This window comes from Lagopus muta, chromosome 3 (assembly GCF_023343835.1).
Source record: "Lagopus muta isolate bLagMut1 chromosome 3, bLagMut1 primary, whole genome shotgun sequence".
NCBI lineage: Eukaryota > Metazoa > Chordata > Aves > Galliformes > Phasianidae > Lagopus > Lagopus muta.
In genome coordinates, this window is record NC_064435.1 from 11854727 (window position 1) to 11879220 (window position 24494).

General features: G+C 39.9%; 1 protein-coding gene across 1 annotated transcript in view; it reads right to left on the reverse strand.

Annotated features, from left to right (window-relative positions):
• Positions 1–7224: 7224 nt before the first annotated feature.
• FER1L6 (fer-1 like family member 6) overlaps positions 7225–24494 on the reverse strand; it is a 64094-nt gene continuing 46824 nt past the window's right edge. The window contains exons 31-41 of the mRNA XM_048940253.1: positions 23743–23868; positions 22522–22649; positions 20538–20708; positions 19573–19733; positions 18755–18897; positions 18084–18172; positions 15753–15851; positions 12890–13131; positions 12393–12556; positions 10614–10714; positions 7225–7940 (exon numbers count right to left, since the gene is read on the reverse strand). Of these exons, the coding sequence (XP_048796210.1) occupies positions 7754–7940; positions 10614–10714; positions 12393–12556; positions 12890–13131; positions 15753–15851; positions 18084–18172; positions 18755–18897; positions 19573–19733; positions 20538–20708; positions 22522–22649; positions 23743–23868 (1611 nt within the window). The 3' untranslated portion in view covers positions 7225–7753. The remainder of the gene's footprint in view (positions 7941–10613; positions 10715–12392; positions 12557–12889; positions 13132–15752; positions 15852–18083; positions 18173–18754; positions 18898–19572; positions 19734–20537; positions 20709–22521; positions 22650–23742; positions 23869–24494) is intronic.

The following is a 24494-nucleotide window of genomic DNA, read 5'->3' on the forward strand; positions in this document are numbered from 1 at the left end:
CATGCAGGTGCTTGTTCATCCCTGGTGAAAATGCACAGCTAATGGTGGTGATTATGTTGAAAAATAGCATTCTGAAACTGAGAATTTGCGCTATCACATAGTGCTATTCTGCTCTTTGTATCTGTTGTAGTTTCCATGGAAATAAATAGGGGGCATTATCTTCTGAGTGACCTATCTAGATATTTGCAGACTTGATAGGACATGATTTTTTTTTAGCTGTCTGCTTAATCTTTGTTCTTAAAAACCCAAAAGGTCCTTATCAAAACCTGTGGAGTCAATAAAGGAGTTGAATATTTCCGTCTTTTCTCTCCCCAACACAGATGCTGTAGAAATAAAAGTACAACTGTGATAAAGTATCCCAGCTTCACTTTTCAGAGAGGAAACTCTTCAAGCATGTGCGAAGCTCAAATAACAGGAGGAGCGAATAAATTCCTATCCCTTAAGCATGCACATTGTCTTCAGTATGCAAGGTCAGTCCTGGCAGGCAGTGAGCATCTACAAATGGAAGCCAAATTCTGTACATAATTTTCTGAAGAGCCATTTTGGGAAGATGTCTTAACGTTGCATTGACATGCTTGCAGTGCCTGGTGAGAAACAGCTAATGCAGGCTGGGGACAAACATGGAAACTGGAGATGCTTTTCTTCCTCTTTGCCAGCCTACCCTTCCCTCCGGCAGAAAGAATGGCTGCCACGAGCAGAGCAGAGGCAAGAGACACTACTGGGCAGTCTTCCTAAACCAATAGGTTACACACAGCCCTTTCAAGAATTTGCAATATGGAGAAGTTCTGTGCTCTGATGAGCAGTTAAATGTGGAAGGGTAGGATGCTGGAATTAGTTCATTAATTAGCTTTCAGTATAATCATGGAGGGCTTAGCCAGGGCTAGCTGAGCAGCAGGAGAGAGGGGAGCAGCCTGAGATCTTTCCAGGTTGCTCTTAATGAAGGCAGCGTCTGTTATCTCTGAGTCACAGCAGAGAGGCATCCAGGAAGCTCATGCACGCTCTCCACTAATTAATGTAGCTCTAATAGGCCTCCATGTCTGCTTACAGCAGTCCTCAAAAAAAGACACAGGCTGGAAGATTATTATAATAATCTTTTCTCAAGCAAAAAGATGTGGAAAGTTGCTATCTGTTTGCTTTTGAGATGGGAACTTAATTAGAAAATGGAAGGGAACGGGTTTGTCCTGAGCCAAAAGTCTGGGAGTCTGGAGCTTGGTCTTGGGTTGAACTTTTCCCCAGTCAAAAATCACTGATACAAAAAGTATCAATTTGTCTGCAAGGAAGCAGCACCCTGCACTTTGGAGCTGTAGACAAACCAGTCTATTCAGCCAAGCTCATAAATATCCCCTTTGGAGCTCACAGCAACACACAGCACAGTGAGGAGCTTCTCCAGGCAATTACAGTGACTAATGTATGGAGGAAACAAATTCTTCTATCATCTTATCAGGGCACTTGTTACTTGCAAATGTAAAAGTCATTTTAATGTACTCATTAGTCAGTACAGAAGCTAATCTGCCTGGTGCAATGCCCTAAACTGGCTGGGGACGAAGCAGAGCATTGTTCTGTATGCAGAGCAGGACAAACCCTCTGCAAGTTCCCACTGATCCCATTGATTTCATGACCCAAATAAGTAACCTTTTGAACAAACCCTCACTGGCACCTCAGAAGCAACAGCAACTGCAATATTGAAAAGATATTTTTGGGCTTTATGGAAAGAAAAAAAAAAGTGACACAAACCTTGCACTGGTATTGAGATTGGATTTATAATATTCCATGCAGTCTCTTATCTTAACATGTAATATTTCAAGAAATGTGGAGATGTGGCACTGAAGGGAACAGCTTTGTGGGTGGCGATGGGTTGACTTTTGGACTAGTTGATCTTAGAGATCTTTTCCAGCCTGAATGATTCTGTGATGCTATGATAACTTACATGGATGGAAGAGTATGAAAGACCTATAGGGTACCTTTAGTTGTGGAATAATATTTGAAAGCGTGGGTAATGCCCTCCTATTTCACATATGTCCTTACCATATCCTGGGAGATGGTGACCACATTTTTCTTTAGTGAGAACTGGTTGGATGTGGAGGAGACCTTGTACTTGCTGTAAGGTACCAGGGCTGGCCTGAGATATAGGAATGAAAACTGGAGAGAGACCTCCAGGGAGTAGGAGTAATGGTAGGGTGATGCCCATGTATTGAGTCTCTGGAGCTATGGTTCTGTGAACATCAGTCATAGTGTCTTTAAATATTTTTTCAGTAGGACAGAAATTTGTCTTTAAAAAGTCTCTTAAATTTGTCCAGAATTTCAACTTTCAGGAACATTAAAGGAAAAAAGAAAATCCTAAAACTAAACAGGAAAAACACTCACCTCACCAAAACCCAGGAGGTCTCGAGATCTCAGGCTATTTCATACTGAATTTAAAAAACATGAAGAATTACCTCCGCCATGATGCATGAGAGCTTTTGAATTTGTTGTCTCAGAACAATGATAACTGAATGATAAATATGTATACAGTCTGTTTTTCAGCTTAGCTTTTCCCCCTTGCTTTGCTTAGCAGAAGAAATGGCTTTGCCAAAGCATGAATCCTATATCCATTATGCATTAATGCTACCTGGGTATGAATGGCTGCTCTTCATATGGTAATCCCACCAAGAGTGAGTAAGCTGTTTATAGTTAGGTGTCTCTACATGGAAAGTTGTATAGATCTAACAGTTCTTGATCCTTTTTGTGGTCTGCCTGAAAACCTGATTCTGTGTACATGGATTGATGTTTGGACTAGGTGATCTAAGTGGTCTTTTCCAATATCAATGATTCTTGATTCTATGAAAGGCGAAGGGGGAGAGTCAGTGGCAGAGCCAGGAAATGGTGTAGTATCTATTTGTGGTGGTTTTCTGCACAGAGAGTTCAAAGCCCAGCAACTCACCTGAGACATGGTTATGCTCTTGTGTTGGAAAGGACTGCTCTGACTCTGGCAAAACCTGATTTATCCTGAAAGCCTTAATCTCCATGAAACATTCCAGATATATGGGCTAATTGATGGAGTGATTTGTTTTCAATTGGTATCAAATCCTCTGAACTGAGGGGCTGAACCACCTGTTTCTAGCATTTGGGAGCATTTTGCAGATGCCATCTGCTACACTCAGCCATGGGCGTGCAATCCAGATGCTGACCAATACACTGGTGAAAGCTGTGGCTCAAAGAAAGCAGCCACAGCACCAGCAGAAAAAAAAGAAAAGAAAAAAAAAAAGTTTTTTTCTGAAGGTTTTTTGATTGAAAAGAGTATTTTGAGTTGGGAATAGCTGGTAATGGGTGCTGCACATGGTCCTATCCTTAACTTTCAGCAAGTTCAGCAATCGTTTAACACTATTTTATTTTCCAGATAAGCACACATAAACAGGTGGTGTTCTGCAGCTAGGCTTGGGTAGCTTTTGCTTACGCAGGTAAAAGTTGGTCTGTGTTGCAGTCTTCCCTAGTAAGAATCAGAAAGAGCAAGTTTATTCTTTGGGAGTTGCTCTGCTGTGGACTGTAAGACTTAAGAATTTTTTTTATTCTAATTAACTCTGTAAGAATGCAAAATGATCAGAAGTTGTCAACACCCAAAGAGCCACCTTTCACCATCACCTACCTGCCATCATATAGTCAGACCTATGCTAGGAGCTCTTTTCTGCTTTTACAGCTGGAAATCAGACAAGGCTGAGGAAGACCCCCTGTGGTAGCATGCTGTTGACTCTCTGCTTTCACTGGCCAAGCTCAATGATTCTGCTGCTTCTGAGACATTTCATCTGCTTACTTGCTTGTAGTATTACCATGCCACCGTATGTTCCCTAACCAAGGCAATGGAGATGACAGAAGTATAAATTCATAGATATTTCCTTTGAAGCCTCACCATTTGGTGTTGAAGTTTCTTTTCCAGTATCTTTCCCTTTTAGGGGAGGACCTGATGGCAAATATCTGTTAGTGATTTTCTGTCACTTTCCTCTTGTTCCACTGAAGTGACTGGTTCCACATCTCTGCTCTGCAATGGCAGCAATGCTTCTTCTTTCTGACTTAGGCAATAATGGTATTTACAAAGATTTCATTCTAATGTACTTATGAATACGACTAGATTCCTCTTTCACATTATATCTTGATTAGGTTCTGCTTTGTTTTTCTCCTGAAAAGCAGGCTTTCCATTTATTTTCCTTGGATGTTTTTAAGCTGTATCACCAGAACAAGTGATCCATCCAGAGGCCTATTTTCCTCTCACTGTTTTTGCCATTGTGCTGTTGGACACTTGATGGCACCATTTGTAAATTTGTACAATTTTTTTTAATGTAAAATTTTAATTACTTGTAGATTGAGCCTAGAGCCGAAAGAGATGACCAACAGAAAGCTTGCTCCACAAAAACTTAATCACAAGACTCTCTTCCTACTCTGCTCCTGAAATGTCAGCAAGTAGTGAGTTTGTGTCTAAAAATCATCCCCAAGGTACTTGAAATTAGGCACTCAAAAATGATTAGATCACAAAATTGAATCTGTCTTCAGCAGTACAGGCATTTGTATCTTCATTTTTCAGGTTTGCCCACCAGAAAAGCAACATCTACTCCGACCTGAATAGATTTGTGGAAGCAAAAAGCAGTGTTTATTGCTGCAAGACAAGTGTCTCTAAGCAAGACATGCCTTTTTAGATCAGCAGTGGTAGGCTATTATTTCCAAGTAATTTTAGGATTCATTCTTTTATTCTCAGTTCTTATATTTACCAGTGGAAGCATTCAGCTATTTAATAAGCTATTTCTGATCAGCAACCAGTTGATAAAGCTCCAAGTTGTGCCAGCTGGTCTCAAACTTAAGCCAGTGTAATCGCAGACCAATGCTGAGATAACTACTCAGAACAAGGAGCTCTTATTATATGAGACCGATAGCAGACCTTGGTAATAACAATAATCCTCAGTATAAACCCCACTGTCCGTTAATCACGAAGCCATGCCACCATAGCTCACATAAGATGCAGAACTATAACATCTGGCTTCTATTTGAGTGGTTCAACACAGAGCAGAGCCATGTTTTGTCTCTTTAATGCCCACTGACAGCGCGACTTCTCCAGCTACCTTGCAGTCATCTGGAAGGTAATGAAAACATATTTAATTTCTCTTTGCCTGGTGAGACAACGTTATCTAGCTCAGCCTACGTGCACTGAGTGTTCTTATAAGACTGAGCCTGAGCAGTTTAAGACCTGTGGAGGAGTTCCTGGCTTTTTGAATGAGTGGTGCCATATTTAGCCCCGACTGCAGGGCTCTCTGGATGGGTATTCAGCAGTGCAAGGGGTCAGGAGCAGCTGTGCTGCAGAGGATTGAAGACACCAGGGGCACCAGGGGTGAAAGAGATGGCTAATTGCTAGGGGATGCAAGGGAAGAAGGGGGACAGGTTATTTACAAGGTCACTGCTCATCCAGACTCTGACCAGAACTTACAGGGAGTTGTCATTTCAGGCATCTCATAATAAGTGTTGCCACTGTGCTTGGTGCTGGGCCCAGCACTGGTGCCTGGTTCTGGATCCATGCAGCAGGAATACTGTGTTCAGTTTTGGGCCCCTGATTTCAAGAAAGTAATCGAGGCTCTGGAGTGTGTCCAGAGAAGGGCAATGAAGTGTTGTAGAGTCTGGAGCACAAATCTTATGGGAGTGGCTGAGGGAACTGAGACCTTATTGCTCTCTACAGCTCCCTGAAAGCAGGCTGTAGCGAGGTGGGGGTTGGCTGCTTTTTCCAAGTGACAGTGATAGGATGAGAGATAGTGGCCTCAAGTTGAGCCAGGAGAGGCTCAGATTGGATATTAGGAAAAATTTACTGTCTGAAAGAGTGATGAGGTATCGGCACAGGCTGTCCCTGGAGGAGTTCAAAACCACATAGATGTGGTAGTTAGAGACATGGTTTGGTGGTATGATAGGGATGAGTTGATGGTTAGACTAGATGATCTTAGTGGTTTTTCCAACCTTAACGGTTCTATGACCCTCTGGCAAGGGCAGGGCTTCCCAGTCACAGTAACACAGTAAGGAAAAACAAGCAGAGTAAGAACACATGGACACAGAAGCTGCCATGCAGAATCAGGCCTGTTATCCTGGCACACCGGAGGAAAATCAGAATCACTGCCTTTATGACTGTCATAACATATTCCAGCTGTTGCAATTCATCTCTCATCTTCTACATCAAAATAATTTTATTTTCTCTTGTGGGAGCTTTTAAACTGTTATTCCAAAATTCATAGTACTTTTATATGGTGGGAGAAATAAGATTTCCTTTTCTCTTTCATACAAGATCAACTGCAAAATTTGTGTAGATGACTGTGAGGTGACAATGGACTCAAGGTATGCAGCACATTTCCACATCCTTTTCTTGCACTACTGTGTTTATCTGGTGCAGATTCAACCATTAAACTGCTTCCTGAACTTTGGCAAGCTCAGTGCCATGACCAGTGTCTAAGTGCAATGTCATACTCACCTACCTAAATAATTCAGTTATAGTCATGGTGTACTTAGAATATGAGATATAGAAGAACCCACATCCTGCTGGCCAAGCTGGGAAGCTTTCAGCCTGCATTTCCATCTGCCTCCATTTCCATCTTCCTCTATATCAGGGGAAAGAAAGAGGAAGAGACACTTTCACAGCAATTTTTATACTTTAAAATTTGCTAAAGGTGAAGTCCTTTCAAAGTGCTCACACTTTGTACAAGTGGAATATGATGAATGGTGTTTTCTCAAAAGTTGTCTGCACAAGTAACCACAGGTGAGGCTGGATGAAGTTTTTATGCCTACTTCATGTTCTCCCATGTTGAGGCCAGGTGGGATCATTAAGTTATCAGGCATGACAGCTCATGCATCACAGCTGCAGTATCTTTATTTTTAAGTAGGATGAAGATTTTCATATTGACTGTCCTGTAAGATTTTACTCCTTGTTTTCTCTAATCCTCTATGACTTGTTCCGCTCTTCAGCCTTTCCTTTTTTCATTCCCCATTCCCTCTGTTCCAACATCAGGACTCTCCTTTCCCCTCCACCATGAGGATTATTTGGTACTGCAGTGCCTGCATTAAAGCCTACATCTTCTGATACCTCCCCTGCAGCAATCTTCAGCACTTTCAGACTGCAGATGAAAGAAGTTCTTTCCGTCTCTTCTTCTGCCTCCTCCCATCACTGCCACTTGCTGCGTTTATAACTGTGAGATATGTTTGTAGAGCACAGAGCTCCTCTTGAGAGATGCAGGTTGAATTCTCATTAGAACACCAAATGAGCCAATTGAACTTCTGATTTTTTAATAAAGCTTTTAGCTCAAAATAGTCATACCTTTGTAAAATCATTGAAAACCACTGCAAATAATTAATTCCAAAAATGTGCAACAACAGAACTGTACATTTGTTAGAGCACAGATTTTTCTCTCAATATTTAATCATTTTTTCTGTAATAAACACATGATTGACAAATCAGTTTCTGCATAACATTTTAAAAAAATTCACTTCTAAACTCATTTTTAGGTGCAGAATGAAGTTATCACCGCCACTGAAGCTACAGCAGGATGTTAATGATGATGTACATACAGTAAGGCAGAGTCTGAACGAGCAGCCAAAGATGTGAAAATATTCTAAGATAGTTCCAGTTTCTCAGAGGATTAGTTATGTTATGGTTTCTGTTTACAAGGAGCGAGATGTATTTCAGGTTCACTAACTCTGCCTGATTTTTATTTTTAACTGAAGCGCTTGTATACAATTGGTTACCATGAGAGCTGTAATCCTATGTTCCTCCTCCAACTAGCCTACGACTGAGTGCACCTGGCAATGTGTAGATGAAGAGCACCAAGAAGACGATGAGAATAAGCAGAATTATGCAGATGATGATGTACTTCTTGTAATTTCTCCAGATCAGGTGGTACAAACACTTGAAAGGATTGACAAACCAAGAGAAGGATGTGTCTGGTCGGCTAAGGAAAAAGAAAGAAAAAAAGAAACAAAAGCTTTCGTAAAGGCAGTACATTAATTGTATATAAAGATACAGTTATTTTCAAAGTTACCCCATTACAAAACATATATCTCACTCTAAAAAAGACCTTTAGACCTTTAGCTCCTGGCAGTCCACTAAAAGGTTTAGAGAGAATTGCTATGATTTTCACATTCTCTTGGGTCATCCACCTGCCCCCGGCTTCAAGTTCTACACTGCTAAGAATGAAATTCCAGTTCCCCATTCCTAACTTTTCCAATTTAGGGCAAGATGTTGGGCTCAGAATTAGAGAGAAGATTGTGAGAAATCCTAAAGAAAAATGCAAGCATCTTAAACTTGGGTATGAAAGCTCTCTATTTGTTGTAAAGAATTTAGCATTGCAAAAGGAGTAATGAGTCACTACAAAAAGTCTGTGTGGTGATAGTCACAGTGCCATAACAGGCAGTCAGCTCAGTCTAGCATACTGCACCAAGCGACATGTTGTCAGGGTTTTAAAACAGGCCTCCTGAAAATGAGATGAGAGGAAATCCAAAATCTAGGTAGATTGTATATGGGGAAGACTAGCCACTTTATGGTGAGGCATATCTGTGCTCTGCAATCCTCCGTTCCTTCCAAATATTGTTCATTCTGCTCCGTAACCACTTTCTTCAGCTGGCTGCATAGCCAGGGAAGCAGCGTTCCCCTTAGGAAATATGTTGCTGTAATCTCTCTTCTGGCACATCACATAGCTTGGGAGGTCATTACACCTCTGACTTCAGCAGCCTTACCCTTGCAATGAGCTGAGCCAACATCTATGAGCAGGTGTGATGGGATGATCTGCAGTAGTGTAGAGCAGCAGTAGTAGAATGCAGTAGTGCTGAGCAGCACCAACAATAGCAAAATTGGGTGCAAATTTTCTATGTTATAAAATACCACTATAATAGTGCAGATGGTATAAAATAAAATACAGGAGAATAAAATAAAGGAGAATAAAATAAAGACTGAGGGTTACAAAAATTAGTGGACATATTTTAAATCAGAAAGCTGCCTAAGGAATTTAAACAATAACTTAGTCATCAGGAGAATTCACTATTCAGAATGTAAATCTGACAGAAATTCAGGAAATCTCAAAGGCCAACTGAATACATTTTCACTGAAGACTGTTTTATAGTGAGAGTGGAAATGGCCAGGAAATAAATATTAAAAAAATAAGCCCTCTGGGTTAAAAGGAATTGCAAAAAAGTGTATGCAATAGAGTCATTATTTCACATGTTCCAACTAGAGGGCTTTTCTTAACCTTTAGGGGAAAAAAAACAGACTGGCTTGTTTAATTTGTTTTCCTTACAACACAGGCAACAGAATTTGGTACCAGTTAGAGCAGCATGTGTTATAACAGAGAGTATTTACCCAAAAAGCATCCTCTGGCAGAGATGGAGAGATGGACAACCTGATAGTGGTTTTGCCAGTAGGAAATCACACCCACTACTAAAAACCATGCACTTTATTTCTCATTTGTTTTAGTCTCCAGACATTTAATCTTTGTCCACCCTTTCTGCCTTTGGGTAAAGAAAGATATTGAATGAAATGATTGATTAAAGGCTTTCCAAAGATCGTTCTCAATGATTCTCTGATGCTTCTAATTTTCAAACTAAATTTATATCCTTTATGTGGCTGTTGGCAATTATGCCTTTATGCCATTTTCTCATTTTTAATGTTTCCTGATGTATTTCAAACAAACAAAAAACAAACAGAATTTGCAATGATTACCTTTATGATTTGCTATTGATCTTTAGAAGCTTTATGTAACATCTACTTCCTTATTATTACAGAACAAAGGACTTGAGATGATAGAGCATATTTTTTTCCTACATGCAAAACCCTCAGCTGATTAAATACTTTTTTAATGTGGCAAAAAGTGTAAGATAAAATCTTTTAGATCATCTGCTTCTGTTAAACCACTTGAAATGTCCTCATTAAAAGCATTGTGATAAAAAATAAGCATCTTCATTATTTTGACTGTGAAGGAAAAAAAAAATAGAGATGTATTTTTTGTTAGAGTGAAAAGATTCCAGTATGGCCTGATTTTAATGTTGTACATGTGATTAATTTATGCAAAAGAGACGGGTGCAGGCAGAGGTCAGCTTTTAACTAATATTTAGCAATTTCAAATTTGTGCAGAGTATTCATTTCCTAATATTAAGGCTCTGACTCATAATGGTCAGATTAAAAAAACAAAAAACAGACATAACTATTTAATACAATTGTTTTACAGCACTTGAAATATTAATGGGTTATATTTATCCTCTTCATGTAATAAATATCCCTCTGACTTTAATTGGTGGTCAGGTATCAGGTATGGACAGGCAGTGGCTGAAGAGGTTATCATACATTAGGTCAGCTATGGAACAAGCCTGTGTGTGAACTGCAGCTGAGGACGAACAGGCAGCAGTGTGATTGATTTTGGCTTCCAAAGGAAGACAATTCAGTTCACCTGGAACGTGTTGCCAGCTCAGAGCACCAGCAGCCAGCCTTGTCATGAGAGAGTGCAACGATGAACAAGTCAGCCAAATGGCTTGCACAAGGTTATAGTGGGAAAGAGAAGAGCAAGGAGAGCTGCTCCTCCCCAGTCCTGCTGAATGCCCCTGCACAGCTTTTTAATGAGTCCATTCCCACTCACTTGGGTTTTTCCAAGGGCTCCGGCTCCTTTCGTGCTTTGCCTACCGGATTCTTCTCAGCTTCTTCTGCTGTCACTAAGTGAAACTCAGCTTCCACTTTGCCCTGCATCAGGGAGATCATACATAAGCATCTGTTACTGGGTAATTATAATTAAATCTCAGCAGGAATTGGCTAGTGGAGAAATTATGGAACCAGATGAGGATGAAGGAAGTTGATTAAAGAAAAGAAGAGGAAGTCTTTGCATTTAAAGAAAAAAACACAAAGGAAAAGCCAGGCACAAAATCCCTGATTTATGCTACAGGACCATGAGGGGGAGAGGTAGGATGCTTTCTCCCAGACCCATAAATACCTTTTTTGCTTTCTAAATTATAATGTAATTCATCTGAGAAGACTTGTTGCAAAATTTGTCAAGGAATCATGGAATTATTAGAGTTGGAAGGAACCTTTAAAGGTCATCTAGTCCATCTTTCCTGCAACAAATAGAGACACTTACAGCTAGATCAGGGTGCTCAGAGTCACATCCAGCCTTACCTTGAATGTCTTCAGGGATGGAGCATCCTACACCTCTCTGGACAACGTGTTCCTGTACTGCACCACACGTCTTGTAAAAAACCTTTTCTTTACATCCAATCTAAGTCTCTCCTCTTTTAGTCTGAAGCCATTTTTCCTTGACTTATCACAACAGGCTCTGCTAGAAAGTCAGACCCTTTCTTTCTTATATTCCAACTCTAGACATTGAGAGGCTTCTATCAGGTCTCCCTAGAGCCTTCTCTGTTCACAGCAGATATCACATGTCCCTGAAGAGTTAAATGGCTCCACTGGAAAATGAATGACTTGGGTGGAGAAGGCACAGTCCAACAATGGGGATATAATATAACATATATAACAATGGGGATATAATTATAATTATAATATAATATAATTATATAATATAATATAATATAGGCAGTCGTGAGTGATTAAGCAGTGAGTTCCCACGTCACAAAAATAAGATATCTAGAAATGAAATCTGCATGCAGAAAATGTCATGCAGTCCTAGAGCTTTGCTCAGGTGATAGAAAGATCAGAAGATTCCAACAGCTGGAATGAAAATCAGTTTTCTTTGTGTGTTGTCAGAAGATGATACTTACAGCTATGACAGAAGGAAAGCTTTGCTCAGCACCAATTTACTGATAATTCCCATGATTCAGAAAAGCCATAAGGGAATATAGCTGATGTTCTATTGTTTGTTTTCATTAAGACAAACCATTATAACTTGTTGAGCAATCCACAAAATACTAGCACTAATAAAATACCATATCTGCTCCACCCCGCAGTAGAAAGGTGAGCAACCTGATTGAGCTGTAGATGTCCCTGCTCATTGCGGTGCATTTGGATGAGAAGACCTTTAAAGGTCCCTTCCAACTCAAACACCTATATAATTTGAGTTAGTTGTGTTCTTAGAATCAGCCATAACTTATGCTATGGAGTTTAGAGCTTCCTTAGATCTTTCACTCTTGTGCTCACAGAAACACCTGATTTGCTGCTCTACCCATCAAGTGTGCTGGGAGATGAGCAGTGGAGAAAAGCAAAGTAAAAATACAGAGTGTTCTGGTTGCACTGGGATTATCTGAACCAAACCTCTGGGGAGAACACTGAAGCACATGAGGAGATGTTGTGTATTGGCAGTGACGGTTGTTCTTCAGATGACATGTTCATAATTAGTATCTGTCTCTGTCAGGGTCTTAGCAGAGCATATCACCTTCAGAGAAGAGCTGTATATGGGCAGTGAACTACCTACCGTGAGCTCCCCAGCTTTGATGAAAGGCCACCAGCCTCTGACACGCTTCTGCTGAAAGATGGAGATCTTGTTTTCTTCACATGCTGCCACAACCATGCCTACATCACAGCTCTTGGCTGTCTTTGCTGCCCGAGGGAACCCATTCAGGTTCAGTTCAAGAGTGCCTGGAGGGAGAAGTGATGTAATAGCACTTGGGGATCATAAATATACAAATGCATTCAAACAGAAGGTACACGAAGCAGTGCAGCATCTTGGCCCAGTACCCGGAGAAGTGAGGACCGTTCTGTACTACCAGTGATTGATTTATATTTCTTCTACAGTGCCTCATCAGAGTTCCTAATCATTTGCTCTACAAGAAATGGATAAGGTGCTAATTTGGTGCCTCAGAGAAAGATATGAAATAGTATGGTCTCAGACACCTTCTTGTATGTACCTTTATACAACACAGGTATAGAGAACACTCAGGTGAAATTCAGACAGTTTCACTGCATACTTACCCAGGAAATCATCTGAAGAGAGCCTTTCAAAGTCCCACACCTGAAGCACAAGCTCAGCAGGAATTTTGCGCTCTGTCTTTTCCAAGGAAAATATGTTTTCTCTTTTACTAACAACCATTTGTTTTTCTGCTGGGAGATAGTGGAATGGGAACACAAAGCGCCAGTTGAAGTTGCCCTCTCCTGTCAAGGAGTTGTAATGTACATCTGTCTCCTGTTTGTCCTCTTCCAGGCCCTTTATCCACCTATGGAAGCACATGGAGGATTACATTGCCATCACCAGGGGAGCTTGAATCGCCATTGTTGTCATTTGGTAAAAGGCATAATAATTTACTAAATCTTCCCTAATCAGCAGGAAATAACACCCTGTCCAGGACTGTCACACACACAGTAAGAGCCCTAGCTCAGGAACTATAGCTACCTCCAAGCCTTTGCACATGGTCAAAAGTGAAGACTGAAAAGGTAAATTTTATTAAGATCAAGCTCCACAATGCCAGTGGGCAATTTATTTATTTATATTTTATGTTTATATTATATATTTGCAGGCAAACACGGCATCATTTCTTTATTCATTACTGATCACCCCATATTCATGTGTCATCCTAATAGATTCTGTGTCAATGAAGAGAACAGTACTAGAGTCTGTACTGTTTGCCATTTCTGTCTGAGGGTACGAGCACTGCAGAAATGTGGCTGGAGAAGTCTCCTCAACTTTTCTTGTCTTTTTCTCTTGTCTTATATTACAGCATGCATATAGAATCATAGAATTAGAACGGTTGGAAAATACCACTAAGATCATCTAGTCCAACCAGCCACCTACCACCAATATTGCCCACTAAACCATTGGTGCCACATTAGCATGATTCTTGAACACCTCCAGGGACGGTGACTCCCTGGGCAGTGCCTGGCCGCTCTTTCTGAGAAGAAATTTTCCCTAATATCTAACCTGAACCTCCTTTGGCTCAACTTGAGGCCATTCCCCCTCATCCTATTGCTGTTACTTGGGAGAAGAGGCCAACCCCGTCCTCAGCACAGCCTCCTTTCAGGAAGTTGTAGAGAGCAGTAAGGTCTCCCTGAGCCTCCTCTTCTATGACTGAACAATCCCAGTTCCCTCAGTCGCTCCCCATAAGATCTGTGCTCCACACCCTTCACAGCTTTGCTGCCTTCTTGGACACACTCCAGGGCTTCAATGTCTTTCTTGCAGTGAAGGGCCCAAAACTGAGCACAGTACTTGATTTGCAGTCTCACAAGAGCTCAGTACAGGGATGATCACCACACTGCTCCAGGGCAAATCCTTGCCTGGTGACATATTCAGTGCCAAGTGCACTCTCTGAGCATAGTGAGATATGCGTCTTTTTCAATGAGGCAGAAAAGCAGACAGCTCTGGCAGTGATAGCAATGTCCTCATACTATCACACAACTCAGTACAAGGGCTGGCTGCCCATTTATTTCCTCGGTTTTTAGCTCGCATTGAATGTTATGCTCTCAGAGCTATTCTGCTACATCTCTGAACGTGTTCAGTTCAGAGGTGGCAACATCTGAGCAAACACTGGAATAACAGCTTCTCTCATGGAACTGAAAGGAAAGATTTGCTCAGCCAGTGTGCACAATAGCCTTACTTGCTTCTTACTGGGACCACATAGCTATGCTTATATACACTTCACCTGAGCTAAAGGCACTATCTCAAAGAGACAGCTACCACACAGCATGGTCAGAGATAACAGCTTTCCCTGGTAAAACATGTACATACGTCCTAAAAAGCAGTAAGATCTGCTTTGTCCTTCTTCTTACTTTGCATTTGCCTGTGATTTCCAGTACCCGCAAAGGGGAAAATATCCTCCTTTCCCGAGTCCATCAGTCCCAGTGTTCCCTCCTCCAGCTTTTTGCTTCTGGTCTTTGGCAACACAGGAATAAATTTTTAGGAACATTATTTTTTCTATAGCCCTACAAATACAGATTTTTCCAGGTCTGCAATAGGAAGTACTCCAGAACAGGAAAGGAATTTTAAGAAGTAACCTATTTCATTCTCAAGAAATAACTAGTTTGAGTGGTTTGGTTTATTCTCATTTAACTGAATTCTCCCCTTTTACTGATCATCCCACTATGGGCTCTGAAGCTGCAACAGGCATTTTGTTTGCAGCAGGGAGGAGATTGAGTGCAGAAAGAGCTCGTGTGAGGTTCTCTTGAATATGGCCATGGTCATTTATCCACACACCATCCCCATGTAGAATCACAGAATGGCTTTGGTTGGAAGGGACCTTAAAGATCATCTAGCTCAAACCCCCCGCCATGGGTAGGGCTGCCCCCCATCAGACCATGCTGCCCAGGACCCCATCCAGCCTGGCCCTGAATGCCTCCAGGGTTGGGGCATCCACAGCTTCTCTGGGCAGTTGTGCCAGTGCCTCACTGCCCTCTGAGTACAGAATTTCTTCCTAATGTCTAACCTAAAATGAGATTAGAAAATATTTCACAAAGAAATAGTCTGGTATATTTCAGCTGTTTTTCTCTCTGAGGACTCTAATTCCCTTTTCTCTAGTTATTTCATACCTCTCTGCTTGAGTGTAATTCCTTGCAGTTCAGATTTTGTGATTGGTTTCTGGTGTGGGTTTGGTATTCTTCATATGTGATTTCTTCCCACATGGGAAGGAAGGACAAGTGTCCTTTCTTACAGTTGATTTTAAGTGAGAAAAATAGTTAAAAAGTATTCGGTACAAATGACCAGTTCAGAAAGGAGTTTGGAGCAAAGTGAAATAGTTGGAACTATTAAAGAAATAGCTCCTCAGATAGCCCCACACAATAACTTTTGTAACTGATTTTTGAATCAAAAATTATTTGCCCTTTTGAAGACAAGTTCTAAAGAACTTACCCTTTTACATAGATATCGCTTGATTTTTGCCCTGTAAAGATATTTTCATCTTCTAGAATTACATCTTCTGTATTCCAAATGATTACCCTCAGTTCATAGCTGAAAAAGAAAAGAAACATTTTGCATAACTAAGATCATGGTCATTGTTTTCATAGGCCTTTGTATGACTACTGGTTGGACACTAATGTAAGCCTCTATCAAATCATGCTTTTATAAAGTGAGAAATGTTGCATTTGTGCAAAACTCTTAAAATAGCACCAGCCTTGGGTCCCTTCTGTTTACAAGAGAGTAAAGTAATAGAATATGGATCATAGAATCATAGAATAGCCTGGGCTGAAAAGGAGCACAATGATCATCTACCTTCAAGCCCTCTGTTGTGGGCAGAGTTGCCAATCACCAGACCAGGCTGCCCAGATCCACATCCAGCCTGGCCTTGAATGCCTCCAGGGATGGAGCATCCACAACCTCTCTGGGCAACCTTTTCCAGTGCCTCACCACCCTCTGAGTGGAGCATGCTGAATGACAGCAGCATCACAGCCAGCTTTGGGGCGATGGAAAATTCCTTGCTTTTTATGTGTTTGTTCCTTTGCAGTTTTCTTTACAAAACTGCTGCAGTGAAACAGGTGAAGCTGATCTGAATGATGTCATCACGGCAGCCTTCAAAACTGTATCTCCAAAAAACAGCTCCATAAGAGGTGCTCTCCAGAAGAAATGGCTAAAATGATTATATTAGGTGCAATTCAGTGCATTTAACAGGAAAAAAAGTACTGTTTAGACATATTTTCACTTAAGTAAGCCCAACCATAATCTTCAAAAGCAAAAGCAAAAAGAATGAAATCTTTGCAATCCTTTCCACTCCCTATATGCAAACACTTCTGGCAGTCATCCAAAGCTCTAGAAGTTTGAACTGAAATTCAGATACTGCAGGTGACATTAAAAAAAATCATGTTCAAAAATTTGAGTATGCTTATTTTATGGGCTGTAGAATAATAAAAAATTACGTTTGGGATGGGATAACAAATGATATTTTTTATTATGATATGCTGCCTTGGAAATTAACTCAGTCTCACATGAGAAACTTTGCAGAGTCACCGTCCCTGGTGGTGTTCAAGAACTGAGGAGATGTGACACTGAAAGACATGGTTCACTGGGCATGGTGGGGATGGGTTGATGGTTGGACTGGGTGGTCTTAGAGATCTTTTCCAACCTTAATAATTCCATGATTCTAACTAACTAACTAACGTGGAATGTTTTCACAAATGGTTTGAGGACCTGTGGAGCCTGGAGCCCCTTTTGCTGCAGCAAGAAGACAGATCTAAGCAAAAGGTGTAACTCATGTTTGCATGTTTACTTTTTTTCCTCATAGTTAATGACTTGACAGTATTTTTCTATAGCTCTTGTAGACTACAGAAAAGGCAGCAGCAGTTTGTTTTTGTATGTATTATTTGTTTAAAATCTCCTTTTCCTTGGAAAAAAAACCTCTTGTTAAGGAGAATTATAGAAAGTTACGGTCTGAAGAACTCTGGTCTGTAACTAATTGTTACAGATATTCTTGTTTTGGTCAAGTATTAGCTTTTATAAAAAGAAAAGGAAAAAAGCAAGTCTTTATTAAATTGTTCCTTGTTCAAACATAAATGAAGCATGAGTCGTATCCGCTGCTGCTTCAGACAGAAAATTCCCAAGAAAGGCTTTGCTAAAGTATAGGAATAAAAGTGACATAGGGTGACCTGAGAACTCTGTTGGTCATTTTTTATTTTTCACTTCCAAGCATAAAACAAGCTTGAAGAGCTATATGTAATACTGAATATAAAGCAGTAGTGTTAGTGTCCATCTGAAATTTGAGAAACTGCTGTTCCAGTTCTGTCTAATGCTGCTTTAAGTGTTTCTTGATCATCTCTTTGAACCAAGTACTGAAAATCCAATAGGTACAGTACTGCATCACAGTAACGATCTCACTCAGTTGCTAAGCACATTACATAACTGGAGGAAGTGCTGAAAACAGAATTACTTCTTTCCGTTTTGCAAATGGAAGAGAATTACAAAATTATTGCCTGTAGGCTCCTGAAATTTCAATGTGAAAAGAGGGATGTCTTTCTAGAAGAGGTGTGGTAGCCTTGGATGTAAAAATCACCAGCAGTTCTTTGACTCATTTAATAAAAGAGACAAAATTAAGCATACTTCTTTGACTACAGTTATGTGAATCTACAAAAACTTCTCTCAGGATCGCAGAAATTTGTTATGATAGTTCTTCTGCTAGTTCTTTCCAGAAACTTAAGACTCAGTCTCTGAAGACTTATGCCACCATGTTTGGAGGAAAGCGTAGACTATTACCCTTTGGGTTTTCTTGGTGAAATGTCCACGGGGGGTCCTGGCAGAGGCATATGTTTTGGAAACATGTCAACCCACATCTGTAAACGACCCTTGAAAAAAAGAAAAACATTTCTGTAACTCTATCTATTGAGACTTCTGAAGGTTTTTAGTGTAATTCTGTATTATAAAACCACTGCTCCCTCTCTAGTCACCAAGCCGTTCATACTCTGTAACGATCTCATCCATAAGCTATCTACACAATGTATTTTTTTCATACGTACATTCTAGCAACTGCTCAGTAGTTTGGTGAAGTTGGAATTGAGTTCAAACATTGGTGACTTCAGGTAAAATCCACACAAAAATAGTGCATAATGAAAATTTAAAAAGAACCAAATACCAAACACGAACAGCGCTTGTGTTAGATTAACAAACTAAAGCTAAATTTAAAATAAGTAAGCTCTGCAGTTATACATTGTGATACTGTACAATGTACAATACTGGATATTTGGGTAGCTCACTGTATACAGATGTGTAACAATTTCCAGGTTGATACTTACAAATTCTCATGTATGGTACAACACCTGAATGCTTTCTCTGCAAGTTTGCAGATAAAAATTGAAGTCACAGTACCTGGAGGAAAGAAAAACTTCTCCTGGGTCTACCATCACCCTACCATCTCTGAACTGCTCTACCTGTTCCATGCCTGGCTTATCCTTATGGTAGAGAGGCCGAGTTTCAATATGCTCTGGGACCAGTTTGTATCCAACTTCAGGGATTTCTTCCCAAGAACGTAAAACCTTTAAGGAAAGATGTTCATACGATTCAACTGGCTCCTCTATAGGAAAAGTAAAACAAAAAGAACAACCAGAACAAAATTAGCATGCCAAACCCCTGTGTAACATGTTCCATTAAGTATTAAATATGGTCATTGAAAGTCAAATTAAAAGGAAGATTTTATGTACCTCAGTTAAGGAGAGTCTTAAAGCGCATTTAACTCTTGTAAATGAGCGTACTCACTGTGATAGATAGAACAGTAGAACTTAGGCAACAGTTTTTTTATGCATACAGCAAATCATTTCACAAGAAATTATACCTTTGATTGTTCTGATTCTCATTTTACTGAACCAGATTTTGATCTAGATCAGGGAGTCACATTTGTTCATGTTCCAGTGAGGAAAACAAGCAGCAATCTTGGAAACTCTCTCAGGCCAACAAACTGAAAATGGACCAGCACTTCTCTCTCTAACAGTGCTGCATGAACAGCATTCCACTGGAGGAGTGAGCTATATTTTTTCTGATGCCAAAAGGAATTTGCTCCAAGATGAATAAACACGGAGAAGTGAGGAGAATGTTCTCTACTATCTCCAAGACTACTTCCTTTGGTTCCAGCTTGTCTTCATCCTCACTCCTCTTTTCCTTACTCTAAGGACAGTACATAGATACATAGCACAAGAAGTTCCTAGCTATAGGTTTACTATATTAGTCAAAGAATGATAAAGTACTTCATTACCATTCTCATCTTCAGTGAAGACTGTCTGTCCCTTGAAGACTTTTGTTCCTACTTGTATCTCTCCTGGCCGCATGAAAGGCCCATTTATTCTGTTGTCCTTACACAGCTTAGTGAGGATCTCACTTGGCTTGGTTGCATCTCGCCATGCATTGTACCCTTCTCTGCAAGGAGGGAACAGAATTGAGAGAAATAGCTGAGATTTTCCCTCAGAAAAATGGGCAGCCAAGAGAAGAGAAGGGAAGGACTAGAGATTATTCTTTGTTCTACCTGAAGGATTCAAATGTACATGTTTATCTCCAGAATGACATTTAAGGAAGATGCATTCTGTTGCTCCCTTGTGCAGAGGGAGAAGCTGAGATTGTCTGGGGCCTGGAACAAGGACATAAAGAAATACTTCATACTACAGCTAGCAAGGGCTTGGGTTTCAGTCTCTTTTTTTTTTTTTACATTTTCCACATTTTGTAGATAAAATAGTGAAACGATCGTGGAACAAGAACCCCAAATTCTCATCTCTAAGGCAAATGCCCCACCCCAGGGCAATGGGGTTATTTTAGTTTGTTTTTCTCCATACTGATTAATCTTTGCACACAACAACAACCTTGAGAGTCCAGCTGCGTGATTGGGATCAGGAGCTCAGTGTCACTGCCTTGTGAGTCATTTTCACTACAGTGGCCCTATATGCCTGTCCAAAGGCAATTTATGAAGCAGATACGCCATACAGAAGCTGTTTATTACCTAAAACACTTGGTGAACAAACAGTGTTGTTAATTTTAAACTACTCACTTCCTGCTTAGGCTGACAGGTACGTAGAGCTACTGCTAAGCTCTGTGGTGGAACTTAATTAAAATACCTCCTGTGACTTTTGTCCTGGAGAAATTTTAATTTTTGGCCACATCTGGAATTTCTCCTTCAAAACATTAATTTACCACATGCTGCTCTCTGTGGCTATCTGAAGAGGTACTTACATTTCATAGCGACTTTGTAACCCACAGGTAGCTCTATGCCTGCTGTAGAAACGATTTTCCAAATCAATTTTAGTTTCTCCAATCAGATCATCAGTTCCCACAAAGTCATGGTCATAGATCAGAACTGTAAGCAAGGAATCCTTGGGAAATGTAGCCTGGATTTCAAATGACCTATGGCAAAAATTGGGCAGAACATGAAGTCAAATTAGTTTTGATATCTAAAAAGGTAACTTAATGAATATAATGTAAATAATGTGTGGATAGTTTGTTCAACTTGCAAATTTTCTCTTCTAATAAAAAACGGATTTTTTTTTGCTTGTATTTTTTGTTTTAATGAAATGTCTGAATATACTGGAAAAATACTTTTATTCCACTCCCCTACCACCTCCTGTGCTGTTCTAAGATTGTTCTCACCTATAATAGACAGAACAATGGCAAGTAGTGGAACTGTTGCAAAGATTTTTCTTTAATCTATCATAGATGAACACATAGAAATTATGGAGCTAAAGAAACTGTATATGTGACAGTTTTTATACACTTTTCAGAATCTTCAGAAGGCTTTAAAGGAATACATGAGTCTTTTCTGTTTTATTCCATACCTGCTGGATTAAATATTGAATATAGGATTTGGGGGCACAAAACGATCAGGTAAAAGCTTCACAAGAATTAAAAAAAGGAAGAAAGGAAAAAAGCAAAAACAAGAAGTCTCTTTTCATTGAGTGCAAATTTTAAGGGATAATAATAATTGTTGTGAGATATTTTGATAAGCTGGAAGTATACTTAAGAGGGGTTTGATAAATTGTTGGAAGATAGGATATCCGCATCAGCACATCACTGGCTCCAGATTCCTCTGAAGAAAAACTGATTGCTGTCAAATTTTATCTCAAAGTTTCTTCTCGAAGTGACCAAAGTCTAATCTGTAGCAACAACAGAGCAATTTTGGAAGGAAAGAGAAGTTCAGGAAAGCTCTGGGGTTGCTCTGGAGTTGGTGATGCTCTGCTGACCAGGACTGTTAACGATGGTGAAAGATGATTACCATGACTGATACTACTGCTGTAGAACACTTGCTGGGCAGTCACTCCACTACAGCTTCTGGTAGCAGCAGCAAGTATTATTCAAGTGAATTAGCCAGTTCTTATCTAAGCAAATATAGTAGTGATTTCCCTTCTATCTATATGCATCTATAATCTTCAGCGTTTAGCAAAATGAAGGCTCAGCCTTTATTTTGCTAAACCCTGAAGATTATACCTCTACTAAAGGAGAGCTTCAGTCACAGAGACTGAGATGGTGTGCAGTGGAGGGATCACTCTTTTCTTGTCTTCTTTCTCTTTTACTTCAAGTCTCTGCTGTTGTAGACTCGACCCTAGTGTGACTAATTAGGCTTTCAGTACAACGGAGTACAGTTTCTCTGTCTTAATGTTCTTCTAGATCACCTCCATCCCAACTCAAAACATTTTAATTCATCTTAAAACAAGGAAACTTACTGTAATAAAATGATGGCTATTGGAATTAACAACATTAAGTAAGTATAACACCTTGATAATACTAATTTGATGTTTTCTGAGAGTCTGAACCCCCATTCAGAAGACCGGGGCATGTTAAAACTAGTCCTTTAATGATGACATTTATTTAGCATTCTGTTCAACCTGAAATGGAAACAGATTTTGAAATCACACTCTTCTGTGCATATTTATTTCCCTTTAAACTTTGTATTAATTTGCTGAGACAAGATTATTTGTTGCTTCACTTCCTCTTATACATCACTTCAAGAAACCTTTCACAGATTGCATTTCAAGATGAATTGATTGTGATGAAAATGAAATAATTTGTAATTATACAGGGTGACATAAATTTTCAACATTTTAATTAGTAGAACTGTCAAACAGGCCGACATCAGCATACAACAAACACTTTGTAATGGTTATAGCAAGACAAAGGACAAAAGAGAAACCTCCAATGAAAATGAAAAGAAGCCTTCACCGACCTTCCAAACACTGGGTTCAGCTGCTTGGGAATGTAGTTTTCTCTGTCTTTAATTTCTGTGTTGCCCAGTCTCAGCACAATGTAGGGATCTGACTTGCCATCTGGATCAGCTGGGCTGAGGTTAAATGCCTGTTAGGAAGAAAGACTACAACCTCAGGAAGCTTTTCTAAACATAATATGGTCACAGCACAACTCTGTGGGTTCCCTGCCTGGTCCGCACATGCTCTGGGGATTCAGGAGCCTTAGTTTGTTAATTAGTTTGTTATTTAGTATTTCAAGTTGGGAAAAGAAAATTTGGATGAGAGGAGGATTTCCAAAGATGGAGCAGGTGGAAGTATAGTGCTTGTGGTGGCAATGGTGATAAGGAGATGGTTGGACTAGATGATGTTACAGTAGATGTTACTAGATGATCTTACAGGTCGTTTCCAACCTTGTGATTCTATGATTCTATGATTCTATAATCTCTAAGTATATCTAAGATGGGAAAAGAGATAGGCAAGAGAGTCAGTGCTGAGGAAGAAGCTGGCTGCAGTAGTGCAGGCTGGATTCAGAAAAGGTTTCCCAAAAAGAGTGGATGAGATCCTTGGACAGTGCAATACAAGTCCTCTTTATATCAAGGAAATAACGCAATCACTTCTTACTCTTCAGTTTTGTCACTGTCTTGTTGTATGGCATACTTTCCTTCCTTGGTCACCTGCAGCTCTTAAATACCAGCTCTTTCTGTTTCATTTCTCACATTGCACTCCCTCATTATCTTGTCATCTGTATTTTTATGTCTTTCTCTTTCCCATACTTTTTCTATAATATCTACCACTCTGACTACACCCAACACACAGCTCTTACAAAATGTTATTTTCCTCTTCACTGAGAAGGCTATATTTACATTTGTGTGATTTTGACACAACTCTACTGATTGAGACTTACCAAATTCGCATAACGTGTCTAGAAGAACTTGTCTATTATATGTTACTTTTACCCCCCGCCCTTTCAGTTGTAACAAATAAAGTGATTCTTCTGTCTTGTGATTCATCACGAGGAATGTGGAAAGTTTCCTATTTTGAACACTCTTTTCTACAGCATGAAATGTTGTCTAAAATAACAATAAAAAACTACCACGTGGATGAGGACTTTCAGAAGCTTCAGAGCAAAACACTGGAGCTAAATCAAGTTGAAAAGCAGCATCCCAGTTACTTCTGGGTTAAAAGAGCAGCTATCTACTTACTGCCACAATATACACCCTGATAAGGACATTGACGGAATGGTTTGGTGGTATCCCTTGCAGGATGTGGGGCTGCCCTCCGTCCAGCAAGCTGCCATCCTCATGACTTGGGTATATGCAGAAGGAGCCCTGGTAATACAGGTAATACACTGTCCTTATCTATCCTCCAAACAGATCAAGTGCAATGCAGAAATGACCCTTCAAATGCAAGCAAAACATCATGCAGCACATTCTGCAGCACATACATACACACATCATGTTTTGTGGAACCACTCCAAAGGAACACAGGATTCAGTGCGCTGAACATCATCTGTTAAAATGCTTTTCCTCTATAACATCGTACTCATTTTACCTAGATGACTGCAAGAAATACATGCATGCTCTTAGATGTCCATTGTATTATTTAAAGACCTCGGGATGCTCTAGGTCTGTTTTTCTTAGTATTAATACTGTATATACAAGATTTTGATCTTGTCTACATATTTGCAAAATGATAATTACAGTGAGACAGTTTCACAGCAGTGTGACTGGAACCCAGCTTGCTATATGTTTTTGAAGCCACGTTACAACTTATATAAATCAATATTAAGTCATGCTGCTAAGTAGCTCATACAGCCTGAAAGCAATTGGTAAGTCATTTGAACAGAAATTTGCATTGCAAAGTAACAAAAGTATCAGTGAGTTTAATCAATTCCTCTGAAGTACGAAGTGCTTGGAATTCTACTGATATTATTCAGGCTTTGAACTGCATTTTC